At 40.0% G+C, this 27,878-nt stretch overlaps 2 protein-coding genes across 8 annotated transcripts in view; one reads left to right on the forward strand and one right to left on the reverse strand.

Moving 5' to 3' along the window:
* Window positions 1-15,004, forward strand: part of PLXNC1 (plexin C1) — a 59,918-nt gene extending 44,914 nt beyond the window's left edge. For all 3 annotated transcript variants that reach the window (XM_060279702.2, XM_088652589.1, XM_088652590.1), the window contains 10 exons: window positions 1,000-1,177; window positions 1,794-1,897; window positions 4,719-4,770; window positions 6,010-6,053; window positions 6,154-6,261; window positions 6,708-6,871; window positions 7,111-7,258; window positions 8,876-9,016; window positions 11,869-11,943; window positions 13,209-15,004. In XM_060279702.2, coding sequence (XP_060135685.2) covers window positions 1,000-1,177; window positions 1,794-1,897; window positions 4,719-4,770; window positions 6,010-6,053; window positions 6,154-6,261; window positions 6,708-6,871; window positions 7,111-7,258; window positions 8,876-9,016; window positions 11,869-11,943; window positions 13,209-13,343 — 1,149 coding nt within the window. In that variant the 3' untranslated portion in view covers window positions 13,344-15,004. The remainder of the gene's footprint in view (window positions 1-999; window positions 1,178-1,793; window positions 1,898-4,718; window positions 4,771-6,009; window positions 6,054-6,153; window positions 6,262-6,707; window positions 6,872-7,110; window positions 7,259-8,875; window positions 9,017-11,868; window positions 11,944-13,208) is intronic.
* Window positions 15,005-16,157: 1,153 nt separating this feature from the next.
* CEP83 (centrosomal protein 83) overlaps window positions 16,158-27,878 on the reverse strand; it is a 32,218-nt gene continuing 20,497 nt past the window's right edge. For all 5 annotated transcript variants that reach the window (XM_060279703.2, XM_060279704.2, XM_088652592.1 and 2 more), the window contains exons 9-16: window positions 23,539-23,683; window positions 22,976-23,125; window positions 21,503-21,578; window positions 20,341-20,498; window positions 19,085-19,214; window positions 18,119-18,222; window positions 17,574-17,751; window positions 16,158-16,984 (exon numbers count right to left, since the gene is read on the reverse strand). In XM_060279703.2, coding sequence (XP_060135686.1) covers window positions 16,793-16,984; window positions 17,574-17,751; window positions 18,119-18,222; window positions 19,085-19,214; window positions 20,341-20,498; window positions 21,503-21,578; window positions 22,976-23,125; window positions 23,539-23,683 — 1,133 coding nt within the window. In that variant the 3' untranslated portion in view covers window positions 16,158-16,792. The remainder of the gene's footprint in view (window positions 16,985-17,573; window positions 17,752-18,118; window positions 18,223-19,084; window positions 19,215-20,340; window positions 20,499-21,502; window positions 21,579-22,975; window positions 23,126-23,538; window positions 23,684-27,878) is intronic.

The following is a 27,878-nucleotide window of genomic DNA, read 5'->3' on the forward strand; positions in this document are numbered from 1 at the left end:
TTCTAGATCAAGAAGTGGTCTCACATATGTAGCCTACGGTCGAATTGTGGTTCTTCATAGACTGACATTCATAACAGATTCTAGTGTTATGAGGGAGAGAAAAAATGCCAGATTGCTTTCTCCATACAGTCTATAATTTGTGAGATAGGTCACTTAGTTTTTAGAGATGGATGATCTTGAGGTTGAGAGATACTGGGTGCAGTTAAGCTAATACACTCTCACCTCGCCTTTCCCAGTGTGGTTGCAAGATCAGAAGCACCCGCTTCTGTTTCCAAGTATCCATAGTTTATCTTATTATGTGAACCATGGCAAATTGTAGCTTAATCTATTGTTTGTCCAAACCAAGGATAAAATGGTGATTTCTGATCCTAGCTTATTTGGATAGGCCATAGCTAAAAACACCAGTTCAAATAAATAAAAAACTAATTTATTTATCTGGAAGCAGATATTTACAATTTCATGCCTGCATCAGAAGAGGAGATAAGAGGTGGTTATTTCATACATGAAAATTATGCTTTATTATGAATAGATCAGGTTACTGACTTGCCCAAGTCCACTCAGCATGCTTTTGGGTATGAAACTGAACTTTGCTGTCTGTGGTCCAAACTTAGCACACTAGCTCAGTTGGGACTGAGTAACTGTGAAGTGTGAAAACAAGTTTTTGAAAGGTCTATATTAATTTCCTCTGACATAATACAAGATTTGCTAACACAGATTATAATGATTTGCATACAAGTGATTTACATATGACTGCTTGAACATTAAGATAATCTTTGGAGGCCCTGCTCCAAGCGAAGTGAGTCAGGTGGCTGTCAAGGAGAGAGATTTTTCAGTGGTGGCACTTCGGCTATGAAATAGGCTCTCCAGAAAGACTTCCTTGGCACCAGCTATAAGGTCTTTTCAGTGGCAGGTGGTTATCTTTTTATTCACCAAGGGTTTTTATGTGCTTTAAATCTGGGTTGTAAATTATAGTGTGTTTAAACATTTGTTCTCTTTCAGGAATTAAATGTTGTCTTTGAAAATATCCCACAAAGTGAGTGTGAAGGCGCTTTTCAGACAATTCAAGTTAATGTCCTGGATTGTGACACCATAGGGCAAGCCAAAGAGAAGATCTTGCAAGTCTTTCTGAACAAGAATGGCTCTCTATATGGTCTTCAGCTCAATGAAATGGCCTTGGGTAAGGCATTGCCACTGCCCTATATTTGATATAACTTTATAATCAGGCATTTATTTTCCTTTGTTTACTCTTAGAGCATAATTTAATAATGGGTTTTTGAAAAACCACAAATGACGATTTCTCTGCTCTTAACAGATGAGACCCACAAATTACTGTACTTTGAATTCATTAAAACCAATCTGTTTTAACTAAACAAATTCTGTCATTTGTGGATTACAGTTAGCTTATGTAATATGTAGCAACCTACTGAGGACCGGGCAAATTAAATGCTTGGCAAGCACAGTATCTCAGTCTGTGTTGTTGCAGTATTAGCCGAAGCAGAATGATCCATTGGGAATAACCAGTACAGCACTGGTAGTAGTGATCCACCTCAATAGCTGTTCTCAAAACCCTATTGTGATACAGAAGCTGATGTGGCCATGAAGGAATGGAATATGGTTTCAAATGGTGCACAAACCCAGCCTCATCAATGCAAGTACTTTTAGCATCTTGACCTCTTATGAGAATTTTAACAGAATGGCAAAATATGATAGGGTTGCCTCGCAAGCCACTAGTAGCATCTTAAAATCTAAGCACAGAATATGTTTGAATTGCAACTGTTTTAATTGTTTGGCAGCTCTTCAGTCAGGTGCACAAACAACCGAACTTTTGGACATAGATAGTTCCTCTGAGATTCTGGAAAATGGAATTACCAAGCTGAACACCATACGACATTATGCGGTAAGAACAAAAATCCTTAATAATTTGAAGATCTCTCTTTTGTAAGGACAATCTGGGATAGTCCAGTCGGTAGGGCATGAGCTCTTGATCTCAGGGTCATGGGTTCAAGACCCATGTTGGACAAAAGATTCCCGCATTGCAGGGAATTGGATTAGATAACCCTTGTTGTCCCTTCTAACTGTAAGATTCTATGAACTTCCATGATCTTCTCAAATACTGTATCTAATAGTTGTCATATGGTCCAGCTGAAAGACTGGACCAGGATTCTCTTGCTAATGCTATCACTTGCTTGATGTGGGTCTACAAGAAGTCACTTAAGCTGCAGTCCTGTACATTCTTTCCTGGGAGTAAATCTCATAGTACTTGTGAGACACAGGATCGCACTGTTAGCCAAACTACATTTCCATGCACATTTGGTTGAAAAAGCATTAGTTCTGAGTGTTTATAAACAGTAAATTCATAGAGAGAAAAATGAAACCTTTTTCATGCCAAACATAAATGTCATTGACCAGTCAAAAGTTAAGCTTTTTAAAGTTTGTTCCTAAACCGTTTCCAGCGTAATCAAAGGGACTTAATTGGTCACAACCAAGTTACTGAAATGGTTTCAATTGTATGTGCAGCACAAGTCCCACCAAGTTCAAAATTCTTAGTTATAGCTGCTCTTAGTTGGATTGGGGTCACTAGAATTAACTGGGTATAAGGCAGAACTTTGTGTTACCGTGTTCTTTCCTACTGTGGTTTGGGGAAGGAGATCAGTGCTGGAGCATCTGCTTAGCATGCAGAAGGTACCAAGTTCAGTCCCTGAATTACCAAGATAGGGTTGGGAGACTTCCCTGCCTGAAACTCTGGAAAGCCACTACCAATCTGTGTAGACAATACTGAGCTAGATGGACCACTGGTCTGCTTCCTATGATTTACACCTACTCATTGCCTTTCCAGGTATCTAGTCAAGTACACAAAACGACAAAATCTCTCTTATGTTCCCTTTAATTTTTTTATGATTGTGTAATCTGAGATGTTTTCAAAGACTTACAAAGGTTCTGGAATATTATATTCCCTTTTCCATTTTTGTCAATGATGTTTAGCACTTCATCACAGAGGGAAGTGAAATTTGTTGCAATGCTCTTTCCCCATAAATCCGGTTGAATTCATCTTGAGTACTCACCCACAAAATACACGTATTTTCTTGTACTTAAATGTTTATTTACCCTTTTGTTAGCCCTGTGCCCCTTGAGAGATTAGATTTTATTAGGAGCTATCTTTACTTTGTTTTTGCTATCTTCATTTTGCCTCTGCTTGGCTGTGCTTCATGTTCTTTTATTTGTATTTGGGGAAAGCCCTATAGCTCAGTAGTAAAGATTAAGCTGTGCATGCATAAGGTTCCAGTTTTAATCACTGCCATCTCTACTTAAAGATTTCAGTAACAGCTGCCTGTGATTTGGGAGAGACACTGCCATTTGGCCTTGGTAATATTTTGCTGGATGGATAGTCCGATAGTAAAAGAGAAAAACAAATGCAGTTTTTTATGTTCTTCGTATTTCAGTTTTTGTAAATTTCCTGTTTCAGGTCATAAAACACTTCATCAGTTGAGCAAAATCTATTTTTCATGCACTTCGTAAATTTTGGTGTAACTGCAGGATTCTATTGGCAAAGTATAAGCTTTACACTGGGCCAGCTGCTGCACTGTGATTCACTTTTCCCCATTTTTGGAAGGCATCCTATTCTGTGCAAGTCATTTCAGTAACTGAGTAGCAATATGGAAGCACTGTGTTTTCAAACACACAGCATTCAACTGCTGAGCACTGCAGCTATCAGCTGGATTACTTTTGGACCCATTATATGGATAACAGCCTGGCTCATCAGAATGTTTATGGTTTTAACAGCCTATGAGCACTGTTTTGGTTGGAACTCTTAATCCAGCCATTCCAAGGTTTGTTGTCCCACTTGATTAATGGGAAAACCTGGACTGCATGCTTCAGCACATACCTCATGCAGTGGAATGTGACCAGTTTATGCCTAAGCAGTCATTATGATACATGTGCTTTCAAATAAGTACATCACATTACATTTTTAAAAAAGTATTGCACACATCCCAAAATATAAGGCCCTTTAGGAACGTCAGCCTTCGGCTTCCTGTTTCCGGCGGTGAGAAATGGCTGACTCCCATACAATCGGATAATTGTATGCCGATGATTCAGGGTTGATATGCGGGTAATTAGCCCTGGCAGACTCCCCAGGGTGGGGGAGGACTGTCTCCTAGACCTGCAGATAGTCCGAGATTGTCAAGCTGCATCAAGGATATATGATTTCTGACATGATTGAGAATTGCATAGCCAGGGACGGAGAACTTTAAAGCGTTAAGATTGGAATGTGGAAAATATGAGAATAACAAGAAGGCGGCAGGAATGAAGATATAGGAGATATACTTCAAGAGGTCCAGACTATGGGGAGCCTGGAAAAATTAATAATTAGGACTGTAATTTGGTTTTTTAAATTTATTGTTTTTAATTGGATTATGATTATGGATATGTTAATTGGCTGTTTTTATTGGAAAATTAATAAAAATGATTTTAAAAAAGGAATGTCAGCCTTCATTGCATGGCTGGCTGGCTGCATCAGAATAGAAACTTTGCACTTAGGAAGCCTCAGAGTGGGGAAATGAACACAGAACATAAAGCATTCTTTGATCTGTGCTGTGTATGGGCCTGTGCTGGCTGGGAATGAAGTAACAAGTCACATACAGTAGATCATGTGAACTTTGAGGAACCATGTAGTTGCAGAAAAAATACATATTACAAAAGCTGTTTTATTTCCTTTTCAGATTTCAGATGGAGAAACTATTAAAATCTTTAAGAAAAAAACAGATCTATCAGGTACTGAAAGCAATGCAAGCCTGATTTATATAATTGTGATGGCAGGATGGGGGATCCTTCCATAGGTTGTTGGACTGCAATGCCCACCAGCTACAGCCAGAGAGGCCAATGGTCAGGGATAGCAGAAGTTGTAGTCCAGCTACATATGAACAGTTTCCTGCCCCCACTGTAATGGGTTTTATAGAGCTATGAGTATATAGCAGATCATTTGAGCCATAGTTCTTAAGCAGCAGTTTATGCCAGGGGTAGACAACCTAAGGCCCATGGGGGTCGTTTAACCAGCCCACGAGCTACCCCCGAACCAAGCTGCCCGCTTGGCAAGTCCTCACACACTGCGCTAAACTGGCACAGCGCAGTGCGGGGACTCGCTTCTGCAGTGCCGGAAGTCATGTCTGCGCATGCTCAGACACCGACGCTGGAAATCACAGCCGCATGCACAATCCGGCCCATAGAGGGATCTCTGCTGGAGTTAACCAGCCCAGGCGAGGTAAACCTTACCGACCCCTGGTTTATGCGAAGGGCCCAGTTTTATGATCTATAAAAAGAATAAGTTGAAGAAACTCACAAGGATGGGGAACCCGTGGCCCTCCAGATGTTGGGCTACAACTCCCCCCATCTTGAACCATTAGCCATACTGGCTGGGACTGATTTCAAGTAACATCAGGAGGGCCACAGGCTCCCCATTTTGGAATAAGCTCCGATTAGTCTAAAAGATCATTAAGCATACAGCCAGATGCTTCAGGGAAGCTTATGTAGGTCATAAAGATAATATTACCCTTTCTTGTATGTTTGCAGAGAATATAGAGGTTCCATTTAAGGCCAAAGTAGACAAGGCACAAGAGAAATTTGTAATTTTACACATCAGATTGATGCAGGGTTGGTTTCACGAATGCAACAGAATGCTACAGCAGATGTTTCATTCTGCTTTTCTTCCTGCTCCCAGAGGGCTGGGATGATATTTTGTGACAGCAGCTGGCAAAAGGGAGCAGTAAAGCCAATGATACAGATAATTTATTTGGCCTGTCTTCTTACTGCACAGAGTGGTGGGAATTACGTTGTGTATTTATTACATTTATATCCCGCCCTTCCTCCCAAAGGAGCACAGGGTGGCAATTACGCAACCTCAAGGTCCTGCACAGGAATATAATTAAACATGGATTACCTGGATGTCCTTTCTTGGCAACTGCACAATCCCTTTCACTGTGTGCATTTCATTCATTCTCTCTCTTCCCCTTTAAGCATGTTTCTCAGATGGGGAATACCCGAACGACTATTGCCATCTGGTAAGTCAGCAATATCGGACAACTAGATGTTTTTGTTATATATTATTACCCCCCTTAAGCACTGAAACTGCATACACATTTATGTAAACCTTTCTTACAGATATTACCAGATTCTGAAGCAGCCAAAGATACACAGGGTGCAAAACACAAAGGAAAACAAAAATTCAAAGTGAAGGAAATGTATCTTACTAAACTCCTTTCTACAAAGGTAAGTGCTGAACTTTATTTCAGGCTAGGCCAGAAAAGATAAGATTAAGAAGCTTCACAAAGGGGCAGCAATTAACTGATGTGACTTAAAAACACAGAATGAGATTGTAGAATCTATAGTAACCACCTACATCTGTTTTTCCTTCTTGGCACATGCAGCTCAACTGGGCTTCCCCATTCATTTACATGAAAAGGGAATTATTGTGTACAGATGCATACAGAGCTGCCCCTTCCATTGAGATGGATCTGAAGTATAAGAAAACACTGAGAAATGGCTTTTATACATTGTGATAGTGCCAGTCTTGAATGGGTGACTGAAGAATGTTCAGCTCCATTCTTGTTGCACAAATTGTCCTTGATAGATGGAGCTCGTTGTTTTGTTAATTTACATCTCAGAAACTCTTTTGTCTAAGCAATAAAAGCATCGCCTTTTTCTTTCTTTCAAAGGTTGCAATTCACTCAGTTGTTGAAGAGCTGTTTAGGAGCATTTGGACTTTACCAAACAATAAAGCCCCAGTTGCTGTGAAATATTTTTTTGACTTCTTGGATGCTCAGGCTGAAAATAAGAAATTTACAGATCCTGATGTGGTCCATATATGGAAAACTAACAGGTATATATATATATATATATGAATGAATGTGCTTCATGTAAAACTCAAACATAATAATGCAAGAACTGGTAGTATGTTCAGTAGTGAAGGGCACATTAGAAATATACTATCAACTGAGGACATGATTATTTATTAGGCTGCTAACTTGCATGAAGCACTGATGTTAAATTACTTTTAGTGGGATTAATAAACTTTTCCTGGAACATTATTAATTTGAAGTTTGCCTTTTCTCTTGCCAGTCTTCCTCTTCGCTTCTGGGTGAATATACTGAAGAACCCTCAATTTGTCTTTGATATTAAAAAGACTCCACATCTTGATGGCTGTTTGTCAGTAATTGCACAAGCGTTTATGGATGCTTTTTCTCTATCAGAGCAACAACTGGGAAAGGTAGTATCTCGATTTCATGTTTTACACACCCTTTCCTTAGGCTATACCAGGCGTTGGCAACGTTTTCCGGCCGTGGGCTGGATCATTCCCACAGACGATCTTCCATGGGCCGGACATGTGCAGAAGCGATTTCCATCGCCGTGCTGCCCATGTCCAGAGCTCCGGAAATCGCTTCTGCGCATGCCCAGACGCGATTTCCGGAGCCCCGGACATGGGCAGCACGGCGATGGAAATCGCTTCTGCGCATGTCCAGAAGCTGAAAATTGCGTCTGGGCATGCACAGAAGTGATTTCCAGCACCACTCGGCGAGTCCCCGCGCCACGTTGCACCGGTTTAGCGCAGCGCACGGGGGACTTGCCGAGCGGGCGGCTCGGTGACCGGGCTGCTCGTGGGCACAGATGTCATGGGCCGCATCCGGCCCATGGGCTGGAAGTTGCCGACCTATGGGCTATACCTTGCAAACCAATTTTTCTACAGTACTGTCTCTGTTGAAGGCAATCATTTTACTCCAGACCATTCTTCTGTAATTCAGCATTCACTCCGCTTCACATGCATGCCCTGAACTTGCAAGAACTTAAGTGTGCAGGTTTCCACATTCAGAGTGCTTTGTGGGATTAGATCCATAAAGGGAGTTACATAGTTAATAAGCTCTATCTGGCATCTGGAGTTGTGCATATTACAATCCTTGCTGCATCAGGTTCACTTAATAGACGAGGCTGTGGGAGATCAAGTAGTTTACATTTAACACACACACTCTTTCTGTGCCCCACTAAGATAATGACACCAATTGTCTGATTTGCATACAGGAAACATATTTCCTATTTTAAAGTTTTTAATGTTAGTGCACAAAAAAGTCAGAATGGAAATAATAAAGGAAATTTCAGAAGTGCTAGATTTATCTTTCAGGCTTCCACCACACTGCTCATGAAAAAGCAACTGCTGCGCTCTGTTATATTTAATGCTTAACCCTGTTTAAAGTTTAAAATTTGAGCCAAAGATGCAATTCCCTTTGCATCTGAGCAAGTGGCTGTGATTGAAACTTCAAAGCTACCAAGAGGCTTCCCTTATTGACTTGTAAGGAACGGGTGTGGTTAACCTTCCTTCAAGGGACCCAGCTGTCTGATGTGAAGCTGGTGATGATTGGGAAGTTGCCCTTCTTGATGTTGACCCTACAGATGGTTGTCTTTTCAGTGCCAGACAATTACCTTTTTATTCTCCCTGGCCTTTAATATCCGTCTTGCTTAGCCAAGGGGCCATCACCAAATCATACTGTAATAAAAAGGTACACCACCAAAAATGTAACTAAAACAAACTATCACAATCCATTGCAGCATTCAGTATCCATTTTTGTTAGAAAAATGATAATAACTAACTAATTCCAACTCTCACTACCAAAAAGGGCCTTTAAAATCTGAACTGCCGTACAGTTTTAATGCTGTAAACCTGCCATTTTATTCTGTGCTTTAATTGTTTGGCACTGTAAGTCAGCCTGACATTATTTATATTGAAATATAGTGTATAGAAATTAACTGAATTTTCACAGGAATCCAAAAAAAGAATTGCAGCATAGCTGTGACCATTTGTAACATTAGTTGTCCTTTGTTTTCTTTTTTAAAGGAAGCACCAACAAACAAACTTCTCTATGCTAAGGATATTCCACTTTATAAAGAAGAGGTTAAAGCTTTCTATAAAGCAATTAGGGATTTGCCTTCATTGACCACTTCGGAGCTAGAAGAATTTTTAACTCGGGAATCTAAGGTATCATTTCATTGTTTCTGCCCACCTATGCAGATGGTATGGCGGTATGCTGTGCCTTGGCCATAAAGTAAGAACTGGCCTCTTGAATGAGAAACATCCCAATGGTGCCCTGCAAACACTAGTAATGTTTCTCCCTCACCTTGCATATTTATTAACCCAGTTCACACCAAGTCCTAAGCCAAACACGTGAGTTCCTAGAGCAAAGATTGTGGCCACTGTGTTTCTCCCACAGTGCTGCTGAGGCATTAAGCCATAGTTTGGCATAGTGTTTATGTCCAAACCTGTAGATAATACCATGAGCCTTTGTTGGGACATAACGTCCATGTATAGTAGAGCAGTAGCAGGCCCAGTAGAGTATAACGGCGGCTGTGATCTTCACTCCAGAAAGCCATACAGTGGTGCCTCGCTAGACGAATGCCCTGCTAGATGAAAATTCCGCTTAACGAAAGGATTTTCTGACCGGAGGTTGCCTCACTATACGACAAGCTTTTCTATGGCCACCGCTTCATTGTGCGAAGCGTGGCCATAAAAACCTCTGATCAGAAAATCAGGACATTCATCTAGCGAAAGGGGAACCAGCTGTAGCAAGGGAATAAGGCAAAGGAAGATCAGCTGAGAGGTCCTGACAGCTGTCAGCGCCTCTCAGCTGATCTTCCTTTGCCTTCTTCCCTTTGCTGCAGCTGGTTCTCCTTTGTGTTCCGTTGGTCTCTGCCCTGGCAGAGACCAGCAGAACACAAAGAGGAACTAGCGGGGGAGAAGCGGAGGGGGGGGGGAAGAGGAACGAAGGAAGGGAAAGCAGCCCTTTCTCTTCCTTCCTTCCTCTCCCCCCCGCCGCCGACAGAAAGGACAAATCCCGGGGTTTGGACAAGCTGCAAGTGCTTCCCCAAACCCCGGGATCTGTGCAGGCTCAGCAGCAGGAGGAGAGGAACGATTTCGTTCCTCTCCCCCTGCCACCGACAGCTTTATCCGATCCCCGCTGTGTCGGGCGGGGTGAGGGGAAAGCGGAGTCCGCTTCTCCCCCCCCCCCGCCCGACAGAGCCGGCATTAGGCGGCAACGGCGCCTTCTCGGCGAAGGCAAGCGATTTCGTTCCTCTCCCCCTGCCACCGACAGCTTTGTCCGATCCCCGCTGTGTCGGGCGGGGTGAGGGGAAAGCGGAGTCCGCTTCTCCCCCCCCCCGCCCGACAGAGCCGGCATTAGGCGGCAACGGCGCCTTCTCGGCGAAGGCAAGCGATTTCGTTCCTCTCCCCCTGCCACCGACAGCTTTGTCCGATCCCCGCTGTGTCGGGCGGGGTGAGGGGAAAGCGGAGTCCGCTTCTCCCCCCCCCCGCCCGACAGAGCCGGCATTAGGCGGCAACGGCGCCTTCTCGGCGAAGGCAAGCGATTTCGTTCCTCTCCCCCTGCCACCGACAGCTTTGTCCGATCCCCGCTGTGTCGGGCGGGGTGAGGGGAAAGCGGAGTCCGCTTCTCCCCCCCCCCCCCGCCCGACAGAGCCGGCATTAGGCGGCAACGGCGCCTTCTCGGCGAAGGCAAGCAGGCGGGCTAGGTGTCCCCCGCTTGCCTTTGCCAAGGAAGCCTAAGCGCAGGCGGGATGGAAGGGGAAGCGGAGGATCTTTTCTCCGCTTCCCCCCATCCTACCCGACACATCGGGGATCGTAGGGGGCTTCTCAAGCCCCCTACGATCCCCGCTGTGTGGCAGGCGGGATGCGGGGGGAAGCGGAGGATCGGCGGGCGCTGCTTGGGGAAGGCAGGCGGGCAGGTGGCAACAGCCCGTGGAAGCTCCGGGGCTGTTGCCATCTCCCTGCCTGCTTCCACGAGCTGAAGCGCCCGGGGGGGGGGCTTTTGCCGTTTACCTTCCCCGAGCTAAGGGGGAGGCAAATGGCGAAAAGCCCCCTCCCACGCTGCACTTCGGCTCAGGGACTGGCTTGGCGGCAGCGGGAAGAAGGGGAGGAATTCCTCCCCTTCTTCCTGCCACCGCCAAGCCAGTCCCCGAGCCGAATTGCGGCGCGGGAGGGGGCTTTTCGCCATTCGCCTCCCCCTCGCAGTGCTCCAATTCGGCTCCGTACCCCGGGTGCTTCGGCTCAGGGCAGCAGGCAGGGAGATGGCAACAGCCCGGGAACTGCTGCGGACTGTTGCCGTCTCCCTGCCTGCTTCCCCGAGCCGTAGTGCATCGGGGGACAGAGCCGAAGCTCGGCGTGCGCTGTTTGCCGGGGTTGACAAGCCCCGCAATTAGCGCCCGTCAATCTTTGTGTGACAGGCGGGGCGGGGGAAAGACAGAGGAACGATCTTCCGCTTTCCCCCCACCCCCGCCTGTCACACAACACAGATCCGAAGATCGGTGGGCGCTGTTTGCTGGGGTTGACAAGCCCCGCAATTAGCGCCCGTCAATCTTTGTGTGACAGGCGGGGCGGGGGAAAGACAGAGGAACGATCTTCCGCTTTCCCCCCACCCCCGCCTGTCACACAACACAGATCCGAAGATCGGTGGGCGCTGTTTGCCGGGGTTGACAAGCCCCGGCAAGCAACGCCCTCCGATCTTTGTGTGACAGGCAGTGGGGAAGGCCGGCAGGCAAGAGAGCAAGCGCCTGCCTGCCTTCCCCGCTGCCAGTCCCCCGGAGCCCATAAGAACGCATTGATTAAGTTTCAATGCATTCCTATGGTAAACCGGGACTCGCTAGACGAAAAATTCGTTACACGAATTAACGAATTAATTTCGTCTAGCGAGGCACCACTGTACATCTGCTTGCTTGCACTCAGCTATGGTTTGGCTCAATGTTGTCTGCAAGCCATGTCATTATTAACTATTTCATATGCTATTAGTCTTGTTTCACCAGTTTCCCTTTCTCCCCCCGCAGAAACATGAAAATGAATTTAATGAGTCTGCAGCCTTGACTAAAATTTACCACTACATAGCAAGATATTATGATGATGTAAGTTCCTCTTTTCACTCCCTCTCTTTCTCTAGTTACCAAAATGTTTAGTAGTATGCCATTTATCTATACTACACTGTGCCTGGGGCTGCAAAACTTCTGAGTGGTTGACTGAGGAAGTCTGTAAACATTCAGACCACTATTATTCCATGAGTAATGTACAGTGCACATGTACCTTTTGATCAGAACCTAAATATACAGCTTGGTTCACGTACAAAATGGAACGCAGGAGGTGGTTGAGCGTGCCAACTTTTGGCATTGCACAGGTTGCTGCTGAAATTTGAAACCCCAAGGACTGCCACTGCATGTCTTTTTATATTTAAAGGTTACTTCAATGTTTTAATTGTAGAACAGTTCAGCTTGTATTATATTTAAATCCATTTATTATAATGTGCTCTATTTGCATATATATATATAGGCATATCACTGTTGATCTACTGTCAAATTCTGTAAGGTAAAATAAAACTTATTTATGGCAATTTTAATAATGCACAAACTATCCCGCATGTCAGGGGTAGTGGCTTAATGAGTGGTGTCAGGCTGGTTAGAGTTGAACAGAAAGTTAACTAAGGATTAGTCTGATGAGAACAGAGGAAGGGGATACCTGGTAGGACCTGAAACAGGAACCTTTACCAAGTTATGAGATTAAGCAATATGATTAAAAAGCAGTGACCAAGTTTCACTAAAGTTTATTGTCATAAATACCTGTTTACTCATCCAAATTCTAAACACTTTTGATGCCACATATAATTCCCCTTTAGTGGAACCTAAAACTGGGCCACTCCTCTCCCCATTTCATAGCTTCCAAAGTGTGACTGATTAATCATCTTAGTCTAAACATGCCCCTTCAAATCACACCCTATTCTTACAACTGTTGAAAATGTTTCAGTCTGTGGCTTTGGAATAAAGGATGTGGTCATTTTATTGATACAAATTTCTGCTTTGCCCTTGTTATGCCACTGGGGGACGGGACAGCTTTCCCATATTGGCTGTGTCTTTCCTCATGACTGTTGCACATTGATATGCTTACTTCATATTGTGCTGCTACCATTACATAAATTTGGGCTTACATTTACTAATGTTTGTGGTTTTTAATTTAGGTAGCTCTTGTCAGAGGAAGTGTTTTATAAGTTTATTGTCACTCACAGGATAACAAGATGCATAGGCTGGCATTAGAAGGAAATGTGGTTTGCTCAAGCAGAGCTACTGTGACATTGAAAAAATGTGTTAAAATAAGGCTGCACACATTTCTTTTGTTTCCATAGATACTGAATAAATTGGAGAAAGAACGAGGGCTGGAAGAAGCACAGAAGCAGCTGCTGTATATAAAATCCTTAGTTGACGAAAAGAAAAAATGCAAGTGGATTTCAGATGAATCAACTGCTCCCTTACTAAGCTAGTATGAACTTTAAAAACTGCTACTGTCAGTGGAACATTCAAAGCATCAAGTTCTCCTCAAGCATTAATAGTATGCAACAGTAAGTCCAGATGGGAATGAGCATCCCTAGCTGCACCGAAGACGCATCTCAGAGCAGCCTGGATAAACATTACATTGTTGATGTAAATATGCAGCCAGGCACATAGGACTGGAAGCTTGCTGCCATGTGCAGATTTCCCTTGCCTGTGGGAAGCAAGATGCTGCACTTGATAGAGACCTTCAGACTGATGCATCAGGGAGCATCTTACATTAAGTAATTTTGGCAGTGTTTTAAGCACTTTTGATGTGGGTTTTGTTGTTGGTTTTTTAAAAAAGGCCCTGAGCCACAAATCTATAAAACCAACCTGCTTGAATTTCATTTTCAGCATAGTGCTCCAAAGGCCTACTTTGCCAAAATAATTTCCTTACCTCATTGAACTGAGACAACCTCCTTCTCTAAGTTCCACATGAGCACAAACATGCAGTATGTTCCAGATACTTGGGTGCTGCAGCCTAAAGAAGCATAACCACTGGATCTAGGAGGCCCGGCCTACTGAGGTCATTTGCAGCATTCCAAGAAAACAGTTTGGAACCTACGTGGAATGATATGGGACACTTTACATACCTTCTTGTGGAGAAGCATGCAGAATGGATTGGCTGGCTCACATCCCACTGAAATTTTCAATTGCTATAGCTGTGTCCAGCATTATCTATGTTCTAAGCATTTCTTCCCCCTGCATAGACAACAGATAAGTTTCAAAACAAACTCAGGGACCACTAAGTATTAAGGTATTTTTAATTGACCCTTTTTCTGAGGCAGAAAAGGGTGCTCTGATTTATTTTGTACCTGCAGTTGTTCATATTTTTTAAAATTCTAGATAAATGGAAGGATTACCAAAATAAATTCTACGTAGCTTTGCAAGTACATGCGTGTTTTCCAGCTGGGGTAGCTACAGTAGTCTTTGGCTTTCATGGCCCACCATCCATTTCAGCAGAAGCATGAAGTGTTATGCTAAGTTGGCAGGTTAGAAATGCTAGAAGTGCAGACTGTGACAATCACAATAAAGCTTAAGTGTATGTAAAAAGCATTACATTCACAAAACATTACAATTAATGAAATTAATACAACTATCTTGGCATTGGGAAGCAAATTTGCAGGTCACTTCTCCAGGCAATACAAATGAGTGGGAAGAGTCACAAACAGTGGTCAACACTATAGGATAGTTGTCTTACCAGGAACATTGCAGGTATTTTTTCATGGCAGAACTGCTTTGTAAAGTGCTCATCTGATATTAACCTCAACTGTAACTTATGAAACTAATGTAGGTGTCAAGCTGTGTTGTTGCTTGTAGGACCTTTGATTGGCTTGATAACTGTACGGTAATATCTTGCATCAGTCAGAGGAACTAAATAGTGAAATGAAATATTTGTGACAATCTACAGCTGAAAGCATAACACTTATTGTAAACTGCGTAAAACAATCAAAACTTATTTTTCAGATGTCTGCAGGTAAATATTTCATCTGATCATGATACATCTTAATAACTCCTATGAAAATGAGACATTTGTATAAAAATGCATTGATGGAAAATACATGATATTTACATGAGATGTTTATTTCAAATACAAAGTATTTGTTGTTTACTTTGCTAACTTGTCTTTTTGTTTAACTTGTAGTTTTAATTATATATACACTTCAACTTTTCAAAGCAACTCAAAGTTAGAACACATGTCAGACTTTTATTGCAAAATCCCTGCTTTACAAAAGGAAAGCTAGAGTGGCATGAAATGACCATTTCTCCATTCTTCTCTGGTCTCTCAGCTGGAGGTTCGTATCACAATTTTGGAATTTCTGGAATCTGGCTGGTATTCTATACAAAGCAATGGTCTGACTTAAGATTCCAGTTGGGAAATAACTCCCTATTTATATGCATAACCTAAGAAGGCCCAGCCTTATTCAGAGCTAAACAAGTATCGTGACACAGCTGTTCTAAAATCATATATCCTGGTGCATAAAGTATGCCTAGAATACGTTCTAGACCTTATTGCCGCCTTCTAATATTTGCACTTCAACATACATGGCACTTTGATATTCAAGTTACAGACAGCATGTGAAGGAATCAGAGATTACCTGTGAATATTCCTTTTACTTGTTAATCGATGACTCAGGAATTGAGGTGATCTCTTCATCCACTAGACATCAGTTTGTTGAGGAAATCTTCCACTTCTTCCCTAGACCCAATTACTCAAGACATACTAGCATAAATTCACCACAGCCAAAAACAATAACTATAGCTTTTGGATTCTCTGTGATTACCTGATAGTTTTAAGATTAACCAAACCGCTTGTGAAAACTAATTTAATGAATTGTCATGCAGGACTGCTTGACAAGAGTTGTATAGATTAGAGCAGGGAGGGGCAGAGCCACCATAGTTCATCTACAATCAGTTTTGAGTCTGTCTCCAAAACTGTAGGAGGAAGTTATTTCATATCTGAAATAATATCTAGAACCACCAGAAAAATGATTGTTCCCCTGCATGGCTTGTTCCCCATTAGAACCCAAAACTGGATGACATTAGGTGAATAGCATGAAACTCTGAGCAACTTCCAACACATATGCCATCACAAAAGCTGTATTTTCACTGTTACACAAAGAAAAGGAACCAGATGCATTTTAAATTATTTGCATGGTAATCAAGGGCACTTTTTAGGAACAAAAAACCCCTAGACTGTATTAAAATAAGAAAATCAGTGCTCTTACACCACTGCTGCAATTAAATAACACACAACAAGGAAGTCGATTTTACAAAAATATATTATAATAAATAGATTTGTTCACTTTTTTGTTAACAAACAAAAATTGTTTTGCACCACACACATCTCTCTATAAAGGTAAAAAGCATATATTCATAATTCATAATCATTTTAAAATATTGTTACTTCTGATATCCTTTATAATCATATTAAAGTGCAGAAAATAAAGTACTTTATAAAGGCAGAGATCAAATTCCCAGAATTTTACCTGCCTTTAGTTGTTAGGGTTCAACTAATAATGTTCTGGGTTGTTTCAGTATTTTTAATTGCATGATGCCAGCCTCAAGCTCACAGTACTATGGAGAACTTCATGATCAAACTGGAAAGGGGGATTTTTCCACACAGCTACTACACTCCCTAAGTGACTTGAGAAAAGTCGTTAGAAAAAAAAGGTTTAGTGCAACATAATGGATCTCCTCTTATAATCTAAACTCGAAGAGCTCACACACACACACACACACCCCTCATTCTTTTCTTGAATTCTACTGCTGTTGTAACTTTTAAAAAACAATCAATTAAAAATATAGAAAATGATGCAGTCTATCCTCTACTTCAAGGCACTTCTGCGTGTGTTTTTGGCAAAGGACAAAAAGTATATGATGCTTTAGAGTCAAGTGTTTATTTGGCATCCCCAGCTGGTAGACCATACTCTTCAACAAGCTTATGTCTATCAGAGTTCGAGTCCGTGCTTATTACTGACCGAGCTCGTTCAGTAGAGGCCTCAAGCTCTTGCAGCTGTTTCCTCTGGGTGGTTTCTAGTTCTTCCAAGCGCTTGCGAAGCAGGGAAAGCTCTTTTTGATGTTGTTCCTCCTTGAAATTAAGAAGCAACCCATTATGTTTAACATTTAGAGATATTCTATGACTAACACTTTCATCGCAATCTGATGTTGTGCTTGGGCCTTTCCAGCTTCTGTTTACTTTTTAGATATTTTTGTACGCCTCACTAAGTCAATGTTGTTGTTTTTTTAAAAAAAAATTAAATATGAAACCTATATATATATAACCTGTATATAAAATAGTCCATAATCCAAATGAGAGGGTGTTGGGATTCTGTTTCTCTAAACAGCAGATATCCATGTAATATGGTGAACAACTTTTGAAAGCAAAAGTCTTCCCAAAGCATTTTTTTATAAAAAGAACACAGAACTCTGATGTTTAAAGCAATGAAGTAAAAACTCTTACTGGCTTTGCTTAAGGTAATTCTTTGAATTCTGGGTCTAGTCCACCACAGACTACCTTGGGGCTGTTTTATATATTTTCTCATACTGTCTCCAAAACTTTCAGAAACCTGCTTCGAATTTTAATCTTTCAACACTTCTTCCTGTGTTACAAGCTCATTTTCTTGTTATCACCACCTTAAACCATCTCTTTGAGAACGGCCATGTAAGTTATCACCTACCGGCAAGAAAGGGAAGGATGCCTCTGCTCCAGGTATCGGAGTTGAAGACAATAAGCCTACTTGATTCAGCACTGGGATGTTGGGAAACAGAATTAACCTGCGGAATTCGTTATGTCTCCTCTGCAAATCCTTTAGTCTTTTCTGAAGGCGAATATGTTCTTCAAAAGGAACATTCTGCCTAAAATAATCAAGACGTGAAACAAACAGGACACTGTCTTCAAACATGCAAACTTTACCACCAACGCCATCTCAAGTGATGCAGCAAAGAATTGACAGTGGCACCTCTGGTTGCGGACAGGATCCGTTCTGGAGATCCGGTCGGATCCTGAGGTTTTTGCAACCTGAGGACTGCTTCTGTGCATGCAGCAAAACCCAGTCAAATACTTCCGGGTTTGCCACTTTTGCATCCTGAAGTTTATGTAACCAGAGGGTTACGTAACCGGAGGTACTACTGTATGTCGAAAGCAATGTTAAACCTTAATGATGACAGTCATTCTGTCTCTAAAACACAGCAAAATTCAAGAGCAAGCAAGATCTCAATGTACCTATTTAACACCTGGTTTTCCGTTTCCAGTTCTTCTCTCTTGGCTTCCAACAGCTCTATCTTCTCCAGTAACCTCTTTTGCTTTTTGTCATTAAGTGTCTTCCTCTGCAAATAGGGCAAATACTATGTATAGTTAGAGAAACAAACATTCATTTGATTGTTGACCTCCAATGCAGCATTCCATTTTCTAACCCACATCCTCCAATTGGAGTATTATCCCCAAATTATCAAATTAGTTACATATATTCATTGGGAAGGAGGTACTTAATACTGAGCACATCAACATGCTTACAATAAGGGAAAAAATCAAGTATGGAAGAGGAAGCATTTGAAAAATTGGTGTATTTATTGGGGGCGGGGACATATCCATTTGGAGTTACTTTGATTGCCAAAAGAGAGACAAAATTATTGTCATTTTATTACAAGCATCATTTGTAAAGTGGGAAAGGCTAGCAGGAATGATGCAAACAGAGACCTTGACTGAAAAGAGGAACAGAAAGAACAACACATCCTACTAGGGCATCAAGTAGTGGGACAAAGCCTTGTGCTTCTTTCTCTCCTCTGTCACTGAATTTTTCTGTTAATTTATTTGGTGTGTGGGAGAGAAGGAAAGAAAGGTCACTGGTACTCTGCAAAGCTGTGAAAACATTTCTGCAACACTTTTGCATTTTTCCACAGAGGGAGAAAAAAAAGCTACATATTTTCAAAATCTAATTACCTTTGGTGTGTAGCTGTTAATATCTATCCACAAACAAAAATTAGATGTCACAACTAGGGGTATTTCTCGGTGCTATCACAGCTTCTTTTTGCCATTTAAAACAAAAGCTTTCAGCAATAGAGGTCAATATTTTGTTTTACAAATTACAAATATTATGTTGGCTACAATTAGAATCGTGTTATAGAAGCATAATTTTAGCTAACCCAGAATGAAAAAGTTTCCCTCAGATATATGCTGTAAGTGACATGCCTTTTTCTGAGCAACTGCTGCCCGGTGCAATTTTTCTTTCATTTGGTCATACTTCTGTTCTACCTCTGTAATACGCTGAATAAGTTTATGTTTTTCTTCTAGCCATTCGACATGTTTGTCTTCCAAATTTCTGGAGGGGGAAAAAAATGGTTGCCCTGCATATCAAATCCACAGTTAATCACCTCATTCATGAATGTGCTGAGTATATCGCACATGGCTAAATGAAACCCAGACATACCTATGGGAAAGGTGATCTGAAACTTGCAGGATGTCAAGTGCTAAATCAGCCCTTACAAAACTGTACGTTGGGGCACTTCTATATGGCCTTATAAATGAATTAGTAGAAGTAAGTAAAGGCTCCTGTGAGTTCAAATATCCATCCAGAGAGAAAACTGACCAACCTTACCTTCCAAGCAAGGCGGAGAACTTTTAGATTGCCAGGCTCTGGATGCTCTCCTGAGATCTCACAGAGCCACCTGAGTTCCTGAGATCTTGCAAGAGCATCCAAGAGCCCAGCAAGCATCCAGAGATTTTAAAAGCTCTTTCTGCACCAGGAAAGTACAATACAAAAGCAGTTTCAACCAGCCAACTTTCAACCATGCAAGAATAAAATTGTGCAAGTTAATTGTGTGCAAGATGTGATCATACTGTATTTTGTTTTTATTGTGAGTTCCTGTGAGAGGCAGACGATAGATTAAGAGATAACTAAGTACATGGCTATATGTACAGGCTACATTCACACTTAATGGAACAAGGTAAATTACTTTCCTGCTACAGAAAAGACATAATTAGTTAATAAATCCTTATGTCACAATTCTACCTAGAGAATCTATGTGTTTTTATGGCAACATTACGTATATCGTCTTAATGTGCAGCACATTCCTATGCATGTTGTGCTTAATAAGGCTTATTTCCACATTAGTGTACATGGGATTGCATTCAGGTTATCAGTGCTATCAAATAAGTACAGGTAGGTAGCCGTGTTGGTCTGACATGGTCGAAACAAAAATTAAACATTTTTTAAAAAAAGTTTTAATTCCTTCCAGTAGCTGGAAGGAATTTTTTTTTCTTTTTTGTTTCGATCAAATAAGTAGGTAAACCAAGAAATAATTAATTCACATTTCAAATCTATCATAATAGATAAAATTCATAAGACAGGCAACTGAACCCAAGATAAACATCTGGGGCCATTTACTCTCCACAGAACTTTACTTTCTTGAGACAACAGTAGCAAAATATTAAAAATGAAATCATACTTCTCTGAATCTAACTGAGCCCTTTCTGCTTGACTTCTCGCATTCTGACATTCATGTTTTAATCTTTCCATCATTTCCTTCAGTTTCTGATTGGAAACTAGAAAATTATTCTCTGACTGTGACAGAGAAGCCACTTGGAGTTGCAAATCTTGGATGCGCTGCAAAAGAAACATAAAAATGATAGATGAAATAATTTATCAAAGCTCTAGAAGTCCCACCAAACAGCATATAAGCCCTATGTACACATCACTCAACTGTAGCAGTTACATGTGAACAATAGGAAGTGGAGCCACACTACAGGACCCAACCCAATGTGCCATAGATCCTACTCCCTCAACACCTGTGCATTTACTGCAGACATCTGCAAATGAGTGCCTACTTGCAGTCGGTTTAAAAAGCCACCCTGAACACCACTTGAAAAGCCTCCATTGTTTCTCCAACCCTCTCCACAAGTCTCTCTGGCCTCCTCTGATCACCCTCTCCAACCGCCTCTTCTGTACCCAAACACTCTCATTAAGGCTGCTGGCCATTTTTTTCCTGCTCTCCTGCAGCCCTCCCTGCACATGCCATGTTTGTGCCATTTTCTTATTTTTCCCGTGTGCCATTTTTGCATCTTTTAAAAGTATTATTTTTCAGTGATATGCATACAGCTGCAAGCTCGTATATTAAATAAGCTGTGGGGGTTGTTTTCTCAGAGCATGATAAAGAACTGGAGGTACGTTAGTGCCTTCCACAGAAGGTGCATTAAAGACAATCTAGCATGGCCCTGCTTCCTGGAGCAAGTAGGAGGAGTCACCTATACAAATTGGTCCCACAGGAAAACAACTCTAGTCACCCAGTGTTAAATGTTTGGCAGACTTGTTGGGACAAAGAAAGCACTTCTTCACACAGCACATAACTAACTTCCAAAATTCACTGCCATAAGATGTGATGATAGTCACTTTAAAAAGGAACAGGAGAGAGTGATGGAGAATAAGACAACAGCTACTTGCCATGATAACGAAACAAGCCTGTTCAGAGGCAATGCACATCTGCATGCCAGATACTACTGACAAGCACACCTGTTATCATATGCTGGTTTCAATACAAGCGGCTACAATTAAACCAGGAAAGTCATGTGATCTATTTTGAGAAGATGACAGAGTATGATGTTGGATCTTACCCCCTTTAGATTAGCATTTTCACTTCTCTCTTTTTCAAGCTCCTCAGAATGAATAGTTTGCTGTTGAATCTTTAGCCTATAAATGAATACAAAGTAGGATTTGTGATTTTTAAAAAGTCTACACTAGATTGGCATTTTTAAATTAAACAAAATCTGACACAAGAGTGGAATTATGGAATTAAATGAAAAACTAATTTCCAGCATATTGGAAAGAGACTCCACAGCATTACCTTTATATTTATCACTGAAATGATTTTTATCCTGCTCTTCAGTCAAAAGAGGTTACCAGAATAGCTTATGAATGTGATAAGATTGTCCCTCTCTCAGGCTTGGATATATACTTAAGACTAATTCGGCAGAATATTCTGCACAGAATGCACTGAGCATCCAATGGAATGTTTTAATAAATGGTGGGTTAATATTAATACCTGTTGGAAGTGTTGGGGACAGGGAAACATTTTGAAACATATATAATGAAAAGGTCCAGTAACTGCTGAATTTTGAGAAGTGGCTAAGCATACTAAGTCGGTCCTAGGAAAATGTGGAAAGTGGTCTTATGGAGTGTTGATATTAGGAAACATCCCAGCTTTTTCAAACTTAGAGAAGGAACAAAATGCTTAAGATTAGAACGGCAAAATTGGCATTTAAATTAAGGCTATTATTGCATATTGGAAATATAGTATAAAAACATACATTGACACCTGGTCATGAAGAGTTAAGTGGATTTGACTATACAAAGAAGAGGTACAGATGTTTTTGACAGATAAAGAATTTAAAAGGAAACAAAACTGAAGACCACCTGCTGCTATGCTTGACTTGAATTCCCCACTTTTCTTTTAATCTCTCCTTTTCTTTTCCTTGTGACCTTCTCTTTGACTCATTTGATTTTCACTGTGTTGTGTGCATCAGAGTGTAAATGGGTATGAATTCATGGTTGAATATATAAAAAGTTCACAAGACGAACCAAAATTCTTAACAGATAGAATGTTTAGAGAATATTGAAACTGGAAAGACAAACTTGAAGGGCAGGAGAGAAAGAATGTTGAGGAAATGAATGGGAGTGACAATGCATGTATTGAGGACTGGTTCCAAACAACTTTTAGCAATATATGTGTGTATAAGATATAAAAAGAAAATCTAATACAATGGTTATCAGTTTCTTCACTGTATTTTATAGCGTACAATACAATATATGTACAGCTACACATATTGTGTAATTGTGAAAAATGTAGAAGTTTCAAGAATAACTTTAGGCAACAGCATGCTTGAGCTGGCAAAGAAAATGGTGCAAAACAAGGGTCTTCCAATTAAATACCTATTTCTAGAAACCCATTTCTAGAGAAACAAAAACATCTGCCCAGCTTAGACACAAGCAGTGAAGTGTCAAGGGCTTTGTTCAGCAGGCAATAACACTTTCTGATAAAGTGTTAAAAACTCCAATTCCTAAATAGAATTAAAACCTCTACAAATTACCTAAGATCCTTTATTTCCCTTCTGCTGGATTCTTCTGCCACCTGCAGAGCAGATAACTTCTCTTTGTACTCATCCTTTTCCAACTGCCTCTGAGTATCTTGCTCCACTTTGATTTTCTCCAGTTCAGATAATCTGGCTTCAAGTTCTAACCTGAAACATTATGGAGTGTTTAAGAGCTGTGAAAAACAGATTTTTGTTTTTTAAATCGTATCACAAAAACACATATATAAACATATATATATGAGAGAGAACACTTCTACTTGGCTGGTATAGCTTCAGTGTTCCATGACTAGTGCAGAAACAGCACAAGCTCCTTTCCTCAGATTTCATAGCCAGGCACAACTAATTCAGCAGCTTCCTTGGACAGGGCAAGAGTGATTTCAGGATACTGAAGCAATGTGAGATGCGTTTAAAACACCCTGTCCACTGTAGCAATAGCAACTAGCAGCAGCAATTTTACAGCTGGAACATAATGCACAATGACTATATTCATAGGCAGGGAAGTTGCTACAATTTTAAACTCTTTTTGAGCAAGAGAAGAAAACATACAAGAACATACTTACTTTTCCTCCTGTAATGCTGCAAGTTTTTGGAAGCCTTCTTCTTCTGCAGCTTGTACTTTGCGTACCAATTCACGATCCTTTTCTATTAAAAGCATCTTGTGCTGCTCAAGTGTTTTCTTACGTATTTCATTATCTGAGTGTAAACCTGTTTTTAAACATTTGCAGTATTTGAAAGCTCTGAAAATCATTACACAGAAGCTGATAAAACTGAATCTGTTGCTCACTCACGTAAGCTACCCTTTTTCTTACATTCAAGTACAACTTTGCCTACAACTTTCCCACTACTTAAATCAGTGTAGCTTTAGGGAAGTATTATAGAATTAGGCTAAGAACCTTCAATGAATATTTACTCAGAAGTAAATCCCACTGGGTTCAGTGAAGTTTACTCCCAGGTACACGCACACAGGATTGCAGCCTATGTCCCACAAGTTTCAGAAGGAAGGTTAAGTTTCTGTTTAACTTTCACCTGTGGGAAAATCAATGACAATTAAATGTGTTCAAACTTCACCAGTAATGCATTTCATATGCATTTACAGAATTAAAATTAGACACTATTTCTACTGGCATTAATGGGAGCATTAATGGAGGGATATTGTGGCATTTTTATGATAAAGTAAAACATGAATATATTCTCATATTGCAATAATTGTGTGAACCCTCTCTTAAATGAGAATTGTCATCCATTCATGATTATTTATACTTAAATAAAGGAGGAGGAGGAGAACAACGAAGAAGAGGGTCAAATCGAGGGATAACTGAAGGTTTAAATGTAGTGAAGGGTTTTTATAGTGTTGTTTACTTTATCTTATTTTTTTTTTACCTTTTTTTGTATTTTTCTGCTTGATAGCGTGTTTAGATAATTGAATTTAAATTTTAGTTAAACATAAACAATTATTAAGACCTATTTAGATTTGAGGGAGGAAATAGGAGGAACTAAGCAGATAAGGCAGAAGTTTGAGGGAAAATTGATATCTCCTTGGTGTTTAAAACTCTTTGCAAGTTCGTGAAATTTATTTTAGTGATTGGGAAAGTGTTATAATATTAATAAAGGAATGAATCTCAATATTATTTCCTGGAATGTGAACGGTTTAAATAATAAACTTAAACGGAATAAGATAGAGCATGTTTTGAAAAAAAGCCAATGGGATGTGATATGCCTACAAGAAGTTCATATTGCAAGAAAACATGAAAGAGTTTTGAAAAATAAAAAATTGGGGGAAGAATTTGTTTCGCTAGACCCAAAAAAGAAAAGAGGGGTAGTAACATATATTAAACATAAAATAAAAACAGAAAAAATATTTCAAGACAAGGAAGGGAGAGTGGTCGGAACGAGACTCTATCTCCCCAATGGTAATGTCATGGTAATAAATGTCTATGCGCCAAATGGGGGGAAAATAAATTTCTTTAAGGAGTTAAATGACTGGATAGGAGAATTTGCGAATGATGAAGAAATAATCCTAGTAGGAGATTTTAATGGGATAGTGAGACCGGATATAGACAAATCAAGCAACCAGAAAAAGAATAAAGGGAGACTACCAGGTGTGTTTTTCAATATCGTGGAAAATTTTGATTTAGTAGATTGTTGGAGACTAAGAAATGAAAGAGAGAGAAGATACACCTTCTATTCAGAGTCTAAAAAATCAGCGTCGAGAATTGACATCATGTGGGTATCTAAAAATTTACTTTCCAAAGTAGTGAAAACTGAAATAATGACAAAATCTTTGTCAGACCACAACCCGGTGATGTTGAAAATAAAAGATAATTATAAGAAATTTACCAGATGGCGTCTAGAGTGTTCTAAATGATGAGAATTTTGTAAACAAAATGAAGAAAGAAATAAAAGAATTTTTCCAAACTAATGAAACAGAAGGTATGAGCTTAGAAACAGTCTGGGATGCAGGTAAAGCATTTATAAGAGGTATGTATATACAGCAGAGAAGCAAAATAAAAAAAGAAAGGGAAAAAAAATTAAATATAATTAAGGGGAAAATAGAGGAAGGAGAAAAAGAATTAGCTAAAAACCCTAAAAATGAGAAAGCAGCAATTCAAGTTAAAATCTGGCAAAATGAGTTATCAGCATTAATGGGTTATGAGTTAGAAAAGAAAATTAAATGGGCAAAACAGAGAACATTTGAAGCCGGGGGGAAAATTGGGAAGTTATTGGCATGGAGGTTAAGGAAACAACAAAACGGGCAAACAATTACAAATATTAGAAACGGGGGAGAAAATTGGATTAAAAGAGAAGACATACAAAAATGCTTTGTGAAATATTACAAGAAATTATATACAGGGAGGAAGGTAGAGGAGGCGAAAATAGAAGAATATTTAAAAAATTGTAAAGTACCACAAATAAGTGAAGAAGAAAAGAGAATCTTAAATAACCCAATAACAATACAAGAGATTCATGAAAACATAGGTAAACTCAAAATAGGAAAATCACCGGGACCTGATGGTCTTTCAAATTTACATTATAAAGTATTCAGATCAGAATTAGAAGGGATGTATCAAAAATTAGTAAATAAAATATTGGAGGATGGCGTCACCCCCAAAACCTGGCAAGAGGCGTTTATAACGTTAATACCTAAAGGAGATAAAAGTAATGATCAGGTGGAAAATTTTAGGCCCATCTCCCTACTGAATTCAGATTATAAAATTTTCGCCGGAATTTTAGCAAATCGCTTGAAAGGGATTCTTAGTAGAATTATAGGAGCAGATCAGCAGGGTTTCCTACCAAAAAGGAAGATGAGCAGAAATGTGAGAATTGTATTAGATCTTATAGAGTTTCTGGATTGGAACCCTGGGAAAAAAGTAGCGTTTATATTCCTGGACGCAGAGAAAGCTTTTGATCATGTAAATTGGAATTATATGAAAAAAATGATGGTGAAAGTAGGAATAGAGGGGAAATTCTTCCAAGGTATAAACGCAATATATAAAAGGCAAGTAGCGAAATTAATTATCAACGGGGAATTATCAGATGAATTCGAAGTGTCAAGGGGGACACGCCAGGGGTGTCCACTGTCTCCTCTCCTGTTTGTGCTAACAATAGAATGCCTGTTGAAAATAATAAAGGAGGATGAGAACATTAAAGGGATCAAAGTGAAAAACAATGTGTTTAAAATTAAAGCATTCGCTGATGATGTAGTAATAATGGTAGAAGATCCAAAGGATTCAATAAAAAATCTTGAATTGGCGCTACAAAAATATGGAGAGGTGGCAGGATTAAGGATAAATTGGAAAAAAACTAAAATATTGGTCAAAAATATAAGAGGACAAGATGAAGAGGAGATAAAAGCAATAACAGAGTGGGAAATCGTGAAGAAAGTAAAGTATCTAGGAATTGAAATAACAACAAATAATATTAATTTATTCGAAAATAATTATGCAAAAATTTGGAAATCCATTAAAAAAGATTTAGAAAGATGGGGAAATTTGAAATTATCATTCTCAGCCAAAATTGCGGCAATCAAAATGTCAGTCTTACCCAAAATGTTATTTCTTTTTCAAATGCTTCCTATTATAGATAAAAAAGAGGTTTTCGAGAATTGGAGAAGGGATTTAAGTAAATTTATATGGGAGGGGGAAAAAGCTAGGATTCAATTTAGGTTACTTACTGACATTGAGGAAAGAGGGGGGTGGGGAGTCCCAGACTTAAAGATCTATTATGCCGCGGCAGGCTTGTGCTGGGTCAAGGATTGGATAAAATTGGAAGATAAAGAAATTTTGGATTTGGAAGGGTTTAGAAATTTAGCAGGCTGGCACATATATTTATTAAATGAAAAGAGAGGAAACCCAAAAGAATTCTCAGATCACGTTTTCAAAAAAGCATTATTAAAGATCTGGATGGACTATAAACACCTGTTGGAACCGAAAACGCCTTGGTGGACATCACCTTTAGAGATGACGGCCGTATGTAGTAGAACTTATGATAAAAGATGGCTAACTTATCAAGAATTATTGATTAAGGAAAATGGGAAATTAATATTGAAACCGTATTATGAGATCAAGGATAAGTGTTCGAGCTGGCTGCAATACCATCAGATGCAGAGTCTTTTAAACAAGCACAGGGAAATTGGTTTTATAGATAACAAATCTAAATTACAGGAGATCTTGTTAGATAATGAAAGTAAACTATTAGCAAAATTATACAGCCACTTGTTAGAGTGGGAATTGAAAGACGAAGAAGTCAAATGTACAATGATAAGGTGGGCACAAGATTTAGGAAGACCGATATTCAGAAAGCAATGGGATAATTTGTGGAGGGAAGGCATGAAATTTACAGCTTGTTCAAATATAAAAGAGAACATGATGAAGATAATATACAGGTGGCATCTCACACCGGA

The sequence above is a fragment of the Zootoca vivipara genome, chromosome 9, assembly GCF_965207765.1.
Source record: "Zootoca vivipara chromosome 9, rZooViv2.hap1.1, whole genome shotgun sequence".
In the NCBI taxonomy this organism is placed as follows: domain Eukaryota; kingdom Metazoa; phylum Chordata; class Lepidosauria; order Squamata; family Lacertidae; genus Zootoca; species Zootoca vivipara.